This window comes from Notamacropus eugenii, chromosome 5, assembly GCF_028372415.1.
Source record: "Notamacropus eugenii isolate mMacEug1 chromosome 5, mMacEug1.pri_v2, whole genome shotgun sequence".
In the NCBI taxonomy this organism is placed as follows: domain Eukaryota; kingdom Metazoa; phylum Chordata; class Mammalia; order Diprotodontia; family Macropodidae; genus Notamacropus; species Notamacropus eugenii.
This window is the reverse complement of record NC_092876.1, coordinates 279,928,536-279,946,605: the sequence shown is the minus strand read 5'-3', so window position 1 is coordinate 279,946,605 and position 18,070 is coordinate 279,928,536. Positions and strand designations below refer to the sequence as shown.

The window sequence follows — 18,070 nt, the reverse complement described above, 5'->3', positions numbered from 1 at the left end:
ATACCCACTGACTTGACATCTCCTTATCCCACAGTCACCCACATGGTTTTCTAAGACAGATCCCAAAGTATTATCTAAGAAGTTCTGAAAGGGCCAGGAGACTAATGTCTCCCATCAACAATGGGGAGATTTAGGTGCACATCCTTCCTACCTACAGCCTTTGGGAAATGAACAAGGCAGTAGAAAGGCCACTAGATTTGGAGTCAGGACTTGAATCTTGGTTTTTCCATCTGTTCCCTTTAGACAAACCTTTTAAATTCTCTGAACCTCAATTTGCTCGTGTGTATAATGACTGTTCACCCAGAGTCCTTCTGACTCTAGGTCCCATGATCCTACGCATTTCTGACTCTGAAGCAAATCGACCTCCCCCTTTGAATCTGTCCCAGTGTTTCTGGGATAACCATCTTGGATCAGTCTCCAGCCCCATGTGAGCAATGAGCAAGGTCTCCCCTCTGTTTGAGCCCTGACGGCAACTCACCTTGCTCCAGACTGCTTAGAGTATTGGAAGAGTTCATGTTGAGAGGTGGCTGCTTGTTTTGGCTGACTCCTGGACTCGGCATGGCTGTCTTAGGGGAGGGCACCCAGCCTGGGGAGGGCACTGCCATGGAGGGAGACTTGAGCCGGCTAGGTGAGCCAGTAGGTGAACGGACGCTAAGGGAAGAGCTGAGGACCTGGGGAGATTTGAGGGGTCCTGGGGGGTTCGCAGAAGGCAGAGGCACCATCTGAGAGGGCGTTTGGGGCGACTTGAGGTTGGCAGAAGGTGAAGTGACCAAGGGCGAGTGCACCTGACTAAGCGTAGGTGATTTCAGGTGACCCATGCCTGGTGAGCCCATTTGGTTAATACTGATGGTGAGGTCTGAGGGCCGTCGGCCCAGCCCTCTTGCTGGGGCTGGGTGCATCTGTGCAGGAGGGGGAGGGTTCGGTGCTGGGGGAAGGGGCATGTGACTGAGCCTTGTGGTACCCAGGTTGCCCACAGGCATTGAGCCCTGATCGGGACTGAACATGTCTGGGGCACTACCCATGTCCTGAGGCATGGCAGGGTAGGGTCCTTGCCCACTAGAGAAGCCCTGTTGGCCCTGGTTGGGGAACTGGGAGGGCATAAGCATCTTTTGGGGTGCCCCCATCATGCCACTACCATTTTGGGCCCGGACACGGGCCAGCTCCTCAGGAGCCAGGCCTTGAGGGCCCATCATGTCTGCAGGGCCCCGCATCTTCTGGGACATCAGCATCTGCTGCTGAGGGGTCATCTGCACATTGAGATTCATGTTCATGTTCATGTTGACATTCATATTCATGTTCAAGTTGCCAGGCCCCATGGGGGCATCCACATCCCTCAGGCCAGACTGTCCCATTGGAGGGCTCAGGAGACCCCTACTGCCCCCAAATTCCATGCTCATGGGGGCACCTGCCAGGCCCTCTCCACCTGTCATCTGCCCAGGGAACATGGTCGGTTCCATCTGTCGGTGGGCCTGAATCATACGCTCCATCTCCATGCCCTGTCCCATGGAGTTGCCTGCCATCCCCAGCGGGCGCTGCATACCCATCGTCCGCTTCTCTAGTAACTGGTGCCGCAGCAGCTCCTCACGTGCCCTTGGGGTCATGAATCTCTCTGCCTCACTCTGCCCACCGGGATAGGGCACCGCCCCCTGCACAAAGTTGCCTGGCCCCCCCATTGGGGGCAAGTCTTCTGTCCAGCCCATGCCTGGCCTTACAGGCCTCTGCATGGCATTCATCGGCACGTCCATAGGCATGCTTTGCATACCTCCAAACCCGGATACCCGTTGCATCTGGTTGCCAGGGAAACGAGGTCCAGGAAATGGATGCCCTCCTCGGAGCTGCATTGGGTCCTGGACATCCATGGGTCCCCGAAGCTGGGCCCCCATGCCTGGAGGCCACTGATCCCCAGGTTTACTATGGTAAGGAGGTGGGGGACCCCGGACCATCATGCCCCCCATGCCCTGGGACAGCATCATCTCCTGCAGGGGTCGGCCCCCATGGAGGCCAATCTGTTCCTCTTTCCGTCGCTTCTCCTCATAATATTCCTCCTGCAGCTTGCGCCAAGCCACCTGTTCAGGTGTCAAACTGTCCTGGCTCAGCCGCTGCATCATGATGTTCATCTGCTGCCCCATGTCACTGCCTGGATGGTGACCCGGAGCTTCATGCTCCAGCCCAGGGCCTCCCAGGCTCTGGGTCTGGGAAATCATAGACTGCAGGGGTTCCTCATACTTCTTCAGTCCTCCAGGTGGAGGTGCTGGGGGCTGCTGGGATGCTGGGGGAGCTGGTGGTGCAGGCCCCCCCTCACCTGTGGTCCCTGGCGGGCCCTTGAGGAAAGGTTCAGTCTCCCCGCTTCGAAGCAACAGCCGCTCGATGTCACGCAGTGTCTGTAAAGAGCGCTCCCGGTGTTCTAGCTGTTCCTTTGAGAGGCCCTCGGAGCCAGGCAGGGCTCGCTGCCCATTGCCTGTGGGAGTGCCCTCCCCTAGCAAGGTGGGACCTCCAGGAGCACCACCAGGGTCCCCTCCTGGGGCCAGGGGGTTTGTGGCAGTGGCAGCTGTAGGGGTGTTGGGATGGGTTCCCCCTGTTGCGTTGCTACTGGTGGCACCCACAGAGTTGGGTGTTAGATCCCTGTGTGTATCTTCAGGTGGCCCCTCTGGAGGCAGGGAGGCAGGCAGAGCTGGAGGGGCACTGCCAGGGGGTGGTGGAGGTGGTGGTAGTGGGGGTGGCTGGGACTGAGGGGTGCCTGCTGAGGCTGTGCTCAAGGGAAGTGGCTCCGATGTAGGTGGCACCTTTGGAGCCTATGAGACACAAAAGCAAAGTATGAGGTAAAAGGCAATAGGCAAAGGAGCCCACCTCTCAGACAGTATCAGGCTTTCCCCCAGGACTGCACCCTGATACCACTTCCTAGAAAAGATTCTGGATTGGCCCATCTCTAGGCCTTAAAAACACTCACCTGGTCGAGCTTGGCACGGGGTACATTTTGCTGGTGGTAGGCCAGAATGGAATCAACTCGGCCTTGCAACACTGCCTCAGCTGCCCTGGATCATCACGGAGTGGGGAGAGGGGAAGGAGAAATGCCAAAAGCAAAGAGTGAGGAGGGGCTAACTGTACTTAGGAGGAACACCCTGCCCCCCCCAAGCTGATCTTCCCATGTTGTCCATGCTAACCCCTGGGCCCCCAAGTGACTGGCTAAGATATCGGGATGTATGTGCTCCCAGGTGAACTCTCAAGAGTGGCTGAACAAAAGAGATGCATTTGACCTCAGCAGCACTTACGTGTTTGCAAGGTGGGTGGTGAAGACATAGACAAACTGAGCAGTCGGCTTTCCCGGGCCTCCCAGACCGCCAGGGCCCTCTGGCCGAAGGCCAGCTGGAGGGCCATGGGGGGCCCCAGGGGCACTACTCTCATTGAGAGGTGGTGGTGGGGCTGGACCTGGGCCTAGCTGTGTGGCGGCCATGGCTGGGTCTGCTACATTACAATCTGCAATGGGAGAGGAGGAGAGAAAGAGGTAAGCAGGCTGATGACCTCTGCCCCAGCCCAGCTCCACTGAAGGAGACATTGGGACCTGGAGAAGTCAGGTACTGAAGGAGATTGGAGCTGGGGAGGATCACGGCTTATTAATCAAAACTAGGCTGGACCTATCACAAGCAGTGAAGACACCTCTTCCTAACCAGTTCACAGTGACAACCTGGTCACAAATGCCCTAAATGTTGACAGTGCCATTTCAGCTGCTTTCTCTTGGCCAATTTTTAATAAGTGGTCACCATGGTAGAGACAGAAGGGATGGTGGCTGAATATATACTGTACTCCAATCCATCAGTCCACAAACACTGGACTAGTAAATCACTGAGTGAGGAGACAGGAAGTCAGAAAGAAGAACATGAGGCAAATCAGACATGAAAATGAAGTTCCAGGCCCAGTTCCTCTCGGGGATTTGCTGTGTGACCTTGAAGAAGTCACTTGAACTCTAGATACTTTGGTTTTTCTCATCTATACAACAGTGATAATAATACCTACTCTATGCCTTCTGGGAATGTAGTGAAGATAAAACAAGTAATAGCTCTGTGGAATGTAAGGCATTATTAGACTTTCATAGCCATGACCCAGACTAAAAAAACTGGAGGAAGATCTGTGTTCGAAGAATACTAACATAGTCAGGATCACAGTTTCTACTTCAATATAGACCAGCAAAGAGAAAATTTCTGTTCCTTAACTCTTACTTTCATTCGGTCACTTCTCAAATAAGCTGATCACAAGGATAGTGGTGGTGGTGGGGAAACATGAGAGTATGGATGGCTTGGTGCCAAACCACCCCAATAGCAGAAAAACTATTCTAAGTCTATCACCTCCTAACAGTGGTTCCCAATAATATCACTTAAATCAACAAACACATCCTGAATGTATGACGTGTAAGGTGCTAAGTTAAATACTGGTGGAGGTACAGAGATAAATAAAAACATGGCACCTGCACTTAAGAAATTTGAAATCTAGTAGAAGAGACGACAGAAAGAGAGAAAGAGAGAAAGAGAGAGAGAGAGAGAGCGAGCGAATGATTATGATCCAAATGAGCACACAAGTACCTAGAAGTATCCAAAGAGTATGAGAAGATTTCCGTTGGCTGGGGTGAAAGGGGAATTATGGAGGCGTCACAGGAGTGGATTTGAAGGATGGGAGGGTTTTCATCTTTGTACATAACCTGGAATGTATGGGATTCTCCCCCTCCTCCTCTGCAGCCATTCCACATCCTGCACTACAGCCTACCTCAGCCTCCTCTCCTCAAACAAGCCTGCCCAGACTAACCAGGGGTGACCCTGCTTCAAAGGTGTTCAACTTGAGCCCTGGTAGCTAGAACAAGATTAAAATGTAATCGGAAAAATGTTTAACAAAAGAAATACAATAAAACATCAATTATGTTAATTTGTGGCTTTCTAAGATGTCTCTATTTGTGTCTGACACCCGCTGCTAGACAACATGCTCAAAGGTAGTCTGGTCTTCTAGTTCATTCATTTGGCAAATGTCTACTCTGTTGGATGGTGCCAGAGACTCCAAGATTAGAAAAAACCTGATCATGGACAGACATCACGTAGTTTACAGTCATACTAGTCATCTTTATATGTGAAAATCTTTTCTTCCTAACTACTTTGTAAGGTCCTTGACCTGAAGGAATTTGCGTTCTCCGTGCACTCAATACTGACTAAATGAATGATCAATCAAGCATCAGGCATTTAATAAATGCCTGTTATATATAACAGGCACTATATAGTAACAGGGAAAAATTTTTGTACTGGTCCTGCCACACAAACTTCAAGCATCCCTTGAGATTTTTGTTGACCCATTTCTGAGATGGTCAGAAGAAAGCAGTTGGTGCCCAGGAACAGTAAATAACCCACACCCTGGCTGAAGCCCTGCCTGGGGCTACCCAGCACAGCCTCTAACCAAATCAGAACGGGCCTATCACATCTCAAAGAAAAGCATGAGCCAGCATTGCCCTCCTTGATCACACCAGCAGGTGGCAGCATAGGCCAAGGATCCAGGGTCATCACTCAGGCTTTCCAGGGGTAAGGGTGACTCATCACCCCCAGTTCCCTTTAGACAGAGGGAAAGCGAGGACCAGGGGTGGGCCGGATGATGCCCAGTGTGTTGGAGCAGCAGCAGGGGAGGGACCTCTGGGACACCTTGGTTAGAGACAATCTTCACTAGGAGAAGTGGTGGGGAGAGACTTGCCCCTTGGGGTACCTAGGACACCAGAATGAGAGAATGTAGAAAGGGTCTTGGGGGAGGGCTGATTCTGGGCATCTCTGGGCCTGACACTAAAAGGTTATAGGTAAGACTGCCCTGTCACCTACTTTCCCCAGCTCCAACACTCTACATGGTTGGATGCAGGCTCCTGCTAGGGTCCCAGCCTCTATTTCTAATCAACACCTTGGCTAAAGATGAAGTCTCACCCCTTGTGGGAGGAGATTGGGGGCCTCTTTTCCCCAAAGCACCCTCCCCCACACACACATACAGGGCAAATGCCAGGGAACCTTTCTCTCATCTATCTAAAGGTCTGTATCCTTGCCCAAATGAGAACTCACTATGGGTGGCCCCAATGGGCTTGTCATCATCATCACTGTCAGGCCCCGAACACCATTCGTCCCCACTGTACGGCTGCTTCCTCTCCAGCACACAGCGACGTTTACTCCTCGGGGCCACCTCTATCCAGGGGAGGCAGAAGGGCAGCATCAGTGTGCAGAGGGGAGAGATGTTAGTGTCTGTTTCTAAAGTCCTAGGCATTCACCCAGTTCACTCCTGATCTGTGTTCCCTTCTCAAGTTTGCTGGCACTGCCCAGACTATTGTGGGAACCATGCCAGTCTCCCACTCCACCCCCATGCCACTAGCCCCCAACGTACTACCATTTGTTTCTGATTTTGCTCCAAAGCTAAAGCCGCCCAGAGCCCCTCCCCCCCACCCAATACCAAGCATAGAATAATCCTGACCACAACTGTTTCCAATTAGGACTGGGGGGGAAGAAGGGGGAGGGGGGAGCAGCTACTCATCTAGGCCCCTGTGCCTTCCCCAAATGACTCCCACCAGTTCAGGACACTAGGAATGCCTAGGTGTTAGCACCTACCTGAATTTTACACTTTATCCTACAGGTAGTCTCTCCCACCCCCCATGGCTCACCTAAATATACTTCCCCTATCTTTTCCATAGGGTGAGGAGAGAAAGAAGAGACAGTACTAGAGACCCCTTTACTTGAGATTCCATCATCCACAATGTGCCCCATTGGTGACTGGTACTGCCCAGATGCAGATACTATCCATAATACCATAAAACCCAGTTCCTAGCCCCTGCCTACTTCTATTCCTAGTCCCCAAACCAGAACAAAAAGAGGAGAAAATGCCCAAAACTCATAGTATGGGATGCTGGTGGCTGAGGGCGATAGGAAAGAACAGGGAGGATTTTCTAGATGAGGACTTTATAGGTACCTTTGGCCTCCGGGTCCAGGGATGGGGTCCCAGCTTCCCGCTGTTCCCCTGAGTCCACTGACACACTCCTCTCCCTCTTCACCTTCCCCTTGAGTGAGCCAAAGGGAGGAACAGATGCCTGGGGGTTCTTCAGACTGGAGTTGCTGGGGGAGATCTGATTGGCTTTGGCCCCATGATTCCCTGCCCCCACGCCCTTGGAGCCCAGGTTACAAGTGGGCCCTTGGCTCACATTCTGGTGCTGTGACTGAGCCCCGCCATTCCCCGTCTTGCCATGATTGGTCAGTTTATTTTCTGGGTGCATTGGCTTGGCTGGGGCTGGAGGGCCTCGGAGGGATGGTGGCAGGATCCCAGGGGCTCCTGTCCTGAGGTGGAGATACCTAAGAGAAGGTGAAAGAAAAAACGGACTGTTAATCTTGTGGGAAACTGACTTATCCTTGGAGTCCAAGTAGTCCTCAGGTCAACTCAACTGTATAGTTCTTTGTTTCCATCAAGACATCAAATGTCTTGAGATGGATCAAGCTAATTGATGGCCTTGATTTACTCCAGTGACCCATCAGACTGAGGGGGTATCTCCTTTGGGCAGGCATCAGCAAAGGGCCTCCAATTGTGAAGACCAGATCCCCAAGTAGGCATCGACCTCAAATCTCAAATCCACTGACCCCCTGGACTTGCTGGTTTCTGTGGCAACCCCTTCTTCATTCCCATAAACCCTCCATACATCAATGAGAAGAGCTATGTCCAGTAGGTGCTGGATCACCTCAATCAACACTTGAAAGAGAATTCAAACCCAGGCCCTCTTCCTGGACCTTTTCCCCTTCCCCTCATCAATCCCTAGTTCACTCCTGGTTTCCCCCAACCATCCCATCCCCTTCCCAGCTAAAAGGAGGAGAATGACAAAGGGGTATAAGAAGGTCTGGGATCACTGCTTATAGAGGTCTTCCTTAGGAAAATGGAGGAAATGACCTAGAGGGCAGGGGTGCACCATCCCAGTCCCCCAGTGGGAAATAGGCAGACCCACAGACAGGCGGGCGATCAGAAGGCAGGGGAGGGGCAGGGGTGGGATGGCCAACAAGGCTCCCAAAGCAAGAGCAGGGAGCCGTGAGCCAAGGATTCCTGCAGCCAGGGCTGTGGGCCCTTTAAGCCCCAGCCCTGCTCCCCCACCAGCCTTCCCCCCTCCCCATCCCTCTCCCCGGAGACCTATTAATAGCCGCTGGAAAGATCACATCACGGGGAGAGGATATTTATCCCCCCTCATTCCACACCAGTTCAGATTTATTTCAGCTCGGCTGTCCTCCTGCTGCTGCTGCTGCTGGCGGCTACAGCCGCCACTGCTCCTGCCGCCGCCTGGCCCTGTCTGCCTGCCTCTCCGGGGGAGGGGGAGGAGGCAGGTGCCCACCCGCCAGCAATATGCCCCTTAGCTAGACCGCACAAGCACGGTCTGGCACACGGAGGGGAGGGCAGTCTTTTCTCAGCCCTTGCTACAGAGCTGGAGGTCTTCAGAAAAGGGCAAAGCAGGATTGGGGACTAGGGGGGCCCCAATGGAGAAAGCCAGCACCAAGTGCCCACAAGACATTGTCCGATCAGAATCACCAGCTTCCCTGAATCCTTTGGGTTAATGCACCTAGCCGGCCGTGCCACTGGTAAGAAAAGAGGCTGCTTCTTTCCAAGGTCTCCCCAGCCCAGCCCCAGCACGTCCTGCAGGTACCTCAGGGCTCTCTCACTCTCTGAGACGTGGACATTCCTCAACCCTTTGGGAATCCCAGACTGTCTTCTCTTCCCCTTCCTCCATCTGGGACAAACGTCTGTCCATCACACACAGACACTATTCCTGTTAGCTGAGGGCCCCCTATAACGAGATAGAGGCCTGGAGGCCAGATGATCGATCTAGGGAGCTAACAAAAAGGAAACCTCCTATAAAGTTAAGGGGGGGGGGGGCTGGTGGCTCCAAACACCCAGAAGCCTCTAGGGTTATAGAAACTGGGTGAAGAGGACCCAAAAGGCAGGAAAGTTGCAGGAGGGAGAAGGGGGGTGGTCCTCATTAGGGCCATATTCATCATCATTTACAGTCAAAAGCCCCAGAAGCCCCTGAGCCTCCACAGGGTAGAAGCCCCTACCTTCAGGGAGTTTATGGTCTTAAAAAAATTATCTTGAGAAGTTAACACCTGAGGCAACAAAGGCAACAGGTTGAAAGGAAAGAGCGAATGGCTTGCAGTCAGTGGACCTGAGTTTGAATTTTGCTTTATGACCTTAGATAAATGACTTAGCCCCTCCAGGCCAGTTTCCTGTCCGTAAAATGAGGCTGGATTAGACCCTCTCTTTCAGCTCTAAATCTGTGATCCAATGATCCGTCATATTTCCTGCTATCAAGGGCTTGCTCTGCCGAACCTCACTATATGCCCTTCAGTGACGGGGCTGAGGGCAAACAATCCCACCCCACCCCAAGCCCAAGGCCTGGTCCCGGTCCTAGCCCATCCCCAGCAGGCCTGTGCCGGCAGAGAGTCTTGGCCTGGCGGGGCCCCGGGGCTGCAGCTGGGCTCCTCTGGAGACCAGTAATGTTGGCTCAGATTCCTCCCCAGCCGCAAGAATGCAGGAGCCTCCCCTCTCCTCCCTTCCCCCCGCCCGCCCCGTTAACCCCCCCTCATCCAGTAGAGCTAGAACCAAGAGCTGAGCTCCTGCTGTATAGCGAGACTGGCATGACTGCAGTATAATTTCTCAGGCCGCAGGCACGTGTGCATACACACATAGACACAGAAACACATACGGACACTGAGAGACAGACAGAGAGATACTCTAGAGACAGACTCACACATGGCATCAGGAGACTACCAGATCCAGACAAACACAGACACACATGGGAACAGAAACAAAGCCAGTCCAGGGACAGAGAGAGAGAGAGCTCCACCTGCACAAATGACCAGGGAAACTAATCTACCAGAATAGAAATCCACTGGCGGACAGAAGAGTCATGAATCCATATACTGAAAAATATAGGGGGAACTTCAACCCAAGCACACAAAAATACACAGTCACAAACACGTGGTGACAGACAGACACCCAAGTCCAGGGGCTTCCTCTCTCTCCTTTTATGTCACTTCTCAGATCCCTGGTTCTCTCCCCTGATACTCTCAGGCCCCAGGAAAAAAGAGACCACTTAGGCATACATCTCTCAGTGGTCTTCAAGCAGATTAGTGGGAGGAGACAAAGGAAGACCCTCCCTTCCCCCAACAGGATAAGTCCAGACCACAGGTCACCACTACTTTCTCCCAATTGGAAAAAGCGCACAAATGTGGTGTGCAGCCCCTCCCCCCTCCAAGACAGACACCCTCAAAACATGCTCCACTACTGTCTAGGGGAGTCTCTTTCCAGGGTTCAGAATCAGGAGCCTTGAGGCTCCGAAGAGTTGTCGTAGCTTAAAAAAAACTAACAGTATTTATTTATTAAGTACCTACTACATGCCAGGTGCTGTGCTAGGGTCAAAGGTGTGACCTGCACAGTTCATCTGAAACTGTCCATCATCCAAATTACAGATACCAAACCTAAGGTATCACTTCCAGTTCTCACATTCTATGAGAACCTTAGAGAATACCAGTCCCCTTATTTTACAGAAGAGGAAACTGTAGTCCAGATTAGGAGAATGACTCGCTACTACCATACCTCAGGTTAGATGCAAAACCTTCCCAGGAAAACAGGTCTCTGGACTCCTAGCCCAGCACCACACTGCCTTCCTGGAGGATGTCTTCGAGAAAGAGCACTCTGCGTCTACTTTATCCTGTTCCCCTTATAGTGTGTCTCAAAAGACCCCTCCCAAATTCCCTTCACTACCGTTCCCCCCATTTTAGGGCTCAAAAATAGGGAAAGAGGTGGAGGAAGACGGAAGATGGATAGCTGGAATTCGTACTATCTGCACTAGGCACATCCATTTCCCCACTCTAGTACCTGGCTAACTACCACACCCTCTGCATAAGAATGCCATTCAGGGCCCCAGTGACTAGGACCTCCAAGACTAGGGATAAGAAAACAGCTACAGGGCTAACTGATGAAAAATTGCTCCCCTCACCCTGTACCCAGCCAACCATAAAACAAAAAATACAGAGAGGAGCTGAGTGTGCCCTCCAAACCCTTCCTGAGCTGTCTTCTAGACAAAGCCCAAAGGTGTAGTGCCAACCCCCTCTTCCCAAGCTCTACCCTCCCCCTCCTCCTCCTCACCTCCACCCGGTCATCAGGCAAGTTGATTCAAGAGCAGATGAGTCAGACCTTTTCTGTCTCCCCTCCCCTTCCCTTCTTTGCCCTCTCCAGGAGCCCATCCCCTCCCCTTCGGGCTCCCAGGGTCCACCCACCCCAACCCTAACACATAGTGTGAGCACTGAGGCGATGAGGAGCTCTAGCCCAGCCACCATGGGTCAAGTTCTGAGCCCAGTTGTCTAAGTGGGAAGACTTCAACTCCAGTGCCTGAGAGGTCAGAAGCCTCCTCCATAGGTGAGGGGGAGAGGAGAAGGGCTCAGATGTCCTAGGAAGAGAAGCATTGCCTCAGCAGGGGGGAAAGGAGCCAATGTGTACATAAAGTGGGTGCAGGTGTGAGTCACCTGCGCAGAGGAACAGACTCATATCCACTAGAAGAATAAGCCAGAGGAGTGGAGAGAAAGACAACAAGAAAGACAGTGAGCTTATCTACATTTCCCTAGACTCATGAGAATTGGAGGGGGGAGATCTCCTCCCAACGTGCTATAGCTGGCTCAGTGTCTGGATCCTCATCACAGCCTGTTAGTCAAAGTGTGATGCCAAGGAAACATCAATGAATTTGAAGTCCAAAGACCTGAGTTCAATATCTACCCAAGTCACCTAACTTCTTTCTCTGGTCCATAGCTTTCTCATTTAAAAGGTAAGGAAAATTAAATTAGAATTTAGTTATTAGATAAATAAAAAGCTCCAGGCATTCTTTCTGTCTATCCCTCATGCCTGGAATGCCCTCCCTTCTTCACCCCAATTACTGACCTTCCAGGCTTCCTTAAGGTCCCAACTAAAATTCTACCTTCTACACTAAGCCTTCCCCAAACCCTCTTAATTCTAGCGCCTTCCCTCAGTTCAGGATTTTCTATTTATCGTTTATATAGCTTGGTGTGTGTGTGTCTCCCTTTGAAGGTAGGAACTGTCTTTTGTCTCTTTTTGTATCCCAGAGTTTAGCACAGTGCCTGCCTAGCACATAGTAGGCACTTAATAAATGTATCTTGAATTGAATTAGTGGCTAAAGTCTCTTGTAGCTCTGCTTTGGTGACCTCACAAAAATGATCCTGCCCGTTTGCCCTATTAGATGACAAGAGGTCTACTGGACATAGCTGCTGTGCCCTTCCCCAATCCTTCACTGACCACGCAACTATTTTCTAAGGACAGATATGAGTTGCAGGGATCTAGTCAAGTTCCAGGCAGCTCAATGTAGTGAGCAGTGCTGGACTTGGGGTCAGGGAGAACTGAATAGGAATACCACACTAGCTGTGTGACCTTGGGCAAGGCACTGAGCTCCTCTGAGCTCAGTTTCAACATCTGTAAAATGGAGATAATGAAAGCACCTTTCTCACAGGGTAGTGAGGATCAAAGAGATGATACACATAAAGTAATCTACCAAACTTAAAGTATTATATGATTGCTAGCTATTATTATTAATATCATTTATCATATTCAGCCTCCTTCCCAGGCCCTGTTCAAGAATGAACCAAATAAATTTGAGCAGAGATTTTTAACCTTTTTGGGGTCATGGCATGAAAAGGCCCTCTGGTAGTCTGGTGAAGTCTATGGACCCCTTCTCAGAATGATTTTTAATTCACAAAATAAAATACATACAATTACAAATGAAGCAAAAGTTAGTGAAAATTAAGATGTAATTCCTCTTCCACCTAAGTTTACAGAATTCCTGAAATTTAGTCACAGGTCTGTGGTCCTCAGTTTAAAAGCTCTTTAATTAGAGGGAGGAAATCAGGACCCAAGACATAGCATAGTTATGTCCCCTGGGACAGAATGCTAGTCAGGGAGGAGAGGTCACCTTGATGGGGAAGGGGGGCAGCCACCAACAACGGACTCCAGTGAGGCGTTGCTGCCCTAGCAAACAGTGGATGCCCAGCACAGCAGACCCCCAAGACAGCCAGGACTCCTGGGTCTTTGCTCTGTCCCGTGAAAGCCCCAAAGCAGGAGGTCACTTCCTCTTCCTGAGCAGGTGATGACTCAGACAGGGGGTGGGGAGGTCAAAGGACAATTAGCACAGCAGGAAACTCCGTGGGGGGCCTGGCTTGCTGTTCTGGGACCCAGGAACCTCTGCCTGGGGACTTCCAGGCTCTGGGGGCCTTCCCCTTCTCCCACTTCCCGGCATCACTCCCTTCTTACACCTAAAGAGAGCCATGCAAATGAGGGCTATTTCCATGGGAAGGCCCAGGGTTCTTGACCATGAGGGGCAGAACAATGCTGTTTTGGGGGTCCCAGCTGGGACATGGAAATTCCTCCCTGGTCAGGGTACTTTTAGACAGGAGGTTGGGGAAGAAGCAGTGGGGGAAGTTCCCCAGCTCCCACCACCAATACTCATCAACCATTCAGAAGGCCTGGAGTGAACTTGGGATTGCCTTGAAGTCTCCTCCCCACCCCCACCGGCTAGGCTGCAGTAGTGCCTTCCAGACAGACTTAAACTTTGGGGGCCCAGGGATACCCCCTGGGCCATCAGGGAATTCCCCAGTATGAGAACAATGCAGTCTACGGCTTCTCCCTTTTCTCAAGGACCCTCAAATGCCGCTGTCCAAATCCCTGCTAGCTCTCTCCCAGGGGGCTTGGTAAGGGAAAGGGTGGGGGTGGGGAAGGGGACTGGGACGGGACAAGGAAACAAGACAAGGCAGGAAACCCAGGGGGAGCCGGGTACAGCGGGCACTTGGGGCCAGGCACAAACAACCAACACAGGAAACCACAGCCCACCCCCGCCCACCCCACCCGCCCAAAGACTCTGGGACGGGGAGCTGGAGGAGACTGGTAACCCAACCTGAGACAGGGGGCCTAGGGTTGGGGGGAGGGGCTGGCTGGGCTAAGGGAGACCACGGGAGCCCAGAAGCTCCTTCCTGTTTCTCCCTAATGATGTCTAAGCAAGTTGACTATGTACCTAGGCTCTATCCTTCCCACCACCTTTGGGTGAATGGGGGGGGGGGGGGGACAGAATGGGGGGGTAGGGGAAGGAAAGAGGAGGATTTCCTCCAGCCTAAGGGTGGGGAAAGGGGCTAGCAGAAATGGCACTGTCCCTTTAAATCCACCGAAATCCTGAGCTAGGCCCAGCCCAGCTCTGGTTACACAGGAAGGAAGGGAGCTCAAGATCCAGTAGGGCAGGCAGTGGTAGCTGGAATGAATGCCCCAACCACCCAAATATATCTGGCCCCCACCCGAATGCCCCACTGGCACTTCCTGCCCTTGGCACCTTTGCCAAGATAGTGGTGGGGTAGGGAGGTGAGAACTGCCCCCAGCCCTTGCTAGGAGTTCCCTATGTTACAGCAGAAGGAAATGTCCTGGGGAATGGGGAAAGAGAGGCATGGAAGAAGACATAACCTGGCTACCTCAGCCCTGTATTAGGAGGATAAATGAGGAAGGCCAAGCGACTTCCTCTGGTATGAATGCAGAGATGATGGAGGGATAGGTAGCACCATCAACTCAGATGCCTAGAAAAGTAAGTCGAGGGAAGAGTTCCCGCTTGGCTCTCCTGCCCAGCTCCTAGCCCCTAAAGGGTTAAGCTTGCCCTGGTTTTGGGATGGGGGGATGGCCAAGGAGCCTCCTTCAAGCTGCTTGCCTCCTTGGAACAATGGAGCCATTGTGGGAGGAGAGGAGTTCGGGTAGACCGCTGGCACGGGCTGCCCGCCACGGGCCGAAATCTCACCCAACACCCGTTCTTTCTCCAGGTACTGCCCAAGATGGGTAAACCCCCCAGCAAGGCAATATGCTCTGCCAGCACTAATGGTCTACCTCTTCTACCACATCCCAGACACAGGGCACCTAGGGTTCCCCTAGGGGCCTGCATGTCCTCACATACTTTGGCATCCAGTCTGCCATGACCCCTTGTAGAAGGTGAGGGGCATATGGGCTGGTACTGGGAGAGCTGAGCAGGGTGGAGACCTGGGTCTCTCTCTTCTCTAAGGAAGATAGAAAATCTAGCAATGTCACATCCTGGAAAACTGAAATTAGGGATTCAAAGTCCATTGACCCTAACACCCACCTCTCCTCCAACTCTGCCCACTTCAGCAACCTCACATTCCCTGCCCTTCCTAAATTCCCAGGAGTGGAATCATCTCATAGGAAGGACTGTGAACCAGAAGACCATCTCTCACAGCTTAGCAGATAAGGGTTTTCTTCATTTCTTCCTACCACATCTTTACTGGTCAGCTCCCCAAAGCTCAGTGCTAACCCTTTCTGTATCTCTCCCTCTTCTGCATAGACCCTGCTGTTATTAGTGGTTCTTGGCCTCCAAGGATTCCCCCATATTCTCCAGACCTAATCATGGACATCCCTCTTTCTTCCCCTTAGAAGACTTGAGAAAGAGATTGGAATTTCCAAAAGGATCTAACCAGCCTCAAAATATAACATCAAATGACTCACAAAGCACAAAATTGTTAAGCTCTAGAAGGTACGTATCCTATCAGGATGGAAACAGTGAAAAGAATACAAGGATTTGATGTCAGAGAACCTCACTTCAAATTTCATCTCATCACTTGCTACCTATGTTATCCTGGACAAAATACTTAAATATTCTGGGCTTAAGGTTCCTCATCTAGATAATGTGGGGGTTGGAATAGATAGGTATTAAGGCTCCTCCATCTCTAGAGCCATGATCCTTTGCCTTGAACCCAGTCATCAGCAGCAGGTACTTTTGTGGACCAGCCCCTGTCTCCCATCTACCCAGTGTCGGGGCTGACAGCAGCATCTGAAGTCAGTTTTCTTCACATCTGACTTCCAGCGATAGGATTCAGGATGCCTGGTGCACAAACAATGTGGGGGTCTGACACACTGGCCGGGAGCCCCCATCAGGGCCTAACACTTTTCCTGTCATTATACTCAGGCTGCCATCAAAGTAATAAAAAGTACAGAACCTAGCCAGTCAGTTCTACTCCTGAGGCAGTAAGGAGGTAGCTGTGAAGTGCATATAGGGTCATGGCTTACACGCTGCTGCTGCTGCAGATGACGATGACAGCTACCCAGCTATATACCAGGCATTGGCCAAGCACTTCATAATTATTATCCCATTTGATCCTCACAACTGCTTTGGGAGGTAGGAGGTTATTATCCTCATTTTAGAGATGAGGAAACCGAGGCAAACAGATTAGGTGATTTGGCCCAAGGTCACGCAGTTAGTAAGTATCTAAAGCTGGATTTGAACTGAAGTCTTTATGATTCCAGGCCTGGCACTCTATTCACTGTGCTACCTAGCTGCCTCTACATATATGAATAAGAATGGGAAGACCACACACACACACACACACACACACACACACACACACACACACACGCTTGCATGCAAGTCTTTTATAATACCAGTCACTCACATTCATGTAGCATTTTAAGGTTAAAATAAGTTAGTCTCACAACCACCCTGTGAGATGCTGCTGGTAAGCAGGCTCTGAGAGGCTCAGTAATTTTCCCAGGTTTACACAGCTACCTGGCAGGATTGAAACTCAGGTCTCCTGAGTCCAGGAACAGTTTGCTGATTCCACTGAATCTCTATTGGGTGCAGAGGGTAAAGGGGAGGTCCAACGCATCCTTTCTCAGAGGTTCGCACCCTCCACTTTATGTTATGACTGCCTGTACTTCTCTAGTTATCATGGCCAATGACTACTACCCTGCTCCTCATTGGTCTTCGCAGCTCTTTTCATGCTTCCTCTGCCCCTCTGAGTATAATGGCCATTCAGATGATAGAAGTTCCTGGGTGGGCACCTCTCTCTATCTTCCCCAGGTCTCACTAAGTCTTGAAGAAAAGATGTGGCCTGAGGGAGTTTTGGTGGAAAGGTGGAAGGAGAGAACTGGGACAGGGCATCTAGACCTGACCTCCCCTATCCAGGGAACCCTGTATATTTCTGGGTGGCTCCAACCAGCCCCCCTAAGGGTTAATGAGGTCCTATAAATAAACTGCTCCAGGGTTGATGATATGAACCCTCTAGCCATCTGTTCCCATTTTCTTCTGCTAACATTGGAACATCTGAAACCAGCCCCAGTGCCCCAGCCGGCTACCAAAAATAGCCTTAGCCTGCCCGGTGAGAGAGCCTTGGGAGACAGGCACAGATGGGCATGACCAGCCCAGCAGGGAGCAGTGGTCAGCAGGAGGCAAGCCAAGACCCTGGAGCCAAGCCAGATCTCTGTCCACTCTCACTCTCACCCCATAGTGCCTTAGGGTTAGGGGAAGCACGTGATCAGGTAAATAGCTTGCTCTAGCCTAGAAGGCTAGCTGGTGGAGTCAGGGGTCTCATGGCATCTAGCCAGAGAGGGCAAGGGCAGGGCCTAGCCTTGGACAGCAGGCCCAGGTATCCTGGCATCCCAGGAGTTTCCGCCATATCCTAATCAGCTTAATCCTGAAATAGGGACACCAAGTCCTAGGGATGGGGGGGGTGGTTCAGAGCTCCAAGGCCAGATCACCTGTCTCAGCCTAGTTCACCTCATGTAGACTGACCCACCCTCCTGGGCCCTTGCTCCAAAGAACACAACCCAAGAGGAATCCAGAAACCCACAGAGAACAGAATCCTAGGATTTGGAACTAGAAGTCATAGACACAATGTAGTTCAACACTTCCATGTGATGGATAAAGAAGACTAAGTCTGAGAAAAGTTGGAGGAATGACTTGCCCAAGGCTACATAAGAGCTAAACAGCAGGTCTTGAACCCAAGCCTTCTGACTCCAAGTCACGCTCCTTGCACAGGCTACAATTTACATGTAGCTGAGGGAGCATTATTTTATTTGATCTTTACAATATTTTTATAAGTTTACAGAACAGAAAACAGACTCAGAGATTAATCAATCAATAAACATTTATTAAGAACCTATTATATGCCTGCCACTGTGCTAAACACTGGATTAAGATTAAGCAATCTGCTCAAGACCACACAGC

General features: G+C 51.4%; 1 protein-coding gene across 4 annotated transcripts in view; it reads right to left on the bottom strand.

The window, feature by feature from the left end:
* Positions 1–18,070, bottom strand: part of BCL9L (BCL9 like) — a 95,178-nt gene that overhangs the window by 4,911 nt on the left and 72,197 nt on the right. For all 4 annotated transcript variants that reach the window (XM_072613022.1, XM_072613020.1, XM_072613021.1 and 1 more), the window contains 5 exons: positions 6,967–7,343; positions 6,072–6,191; positions 3,270–3,474; positions 2,948–3,032; positions 479–2,792 (listed from right to left, as the gene is read on the bottom strand). In XM_072613022.1, the coding sequence (XP_072469123.1) occupies positions 479–2,792; positions 2,948–3,032; positions 3,270–3,474; positions 6,072–6,191; positions 6,967–7,267 (3,025 nt within the window). In that variant the 5' untranslated portion in view covers positions 7,268–7,343. Of the gene's footprint in view, positions 1–478; positions 2,793–2,947; positions 3,033–3,269; positions 3,475–6,071; positions 6,192–6,966; positions 7,344–18,070 lie in introns of those variants that run through there.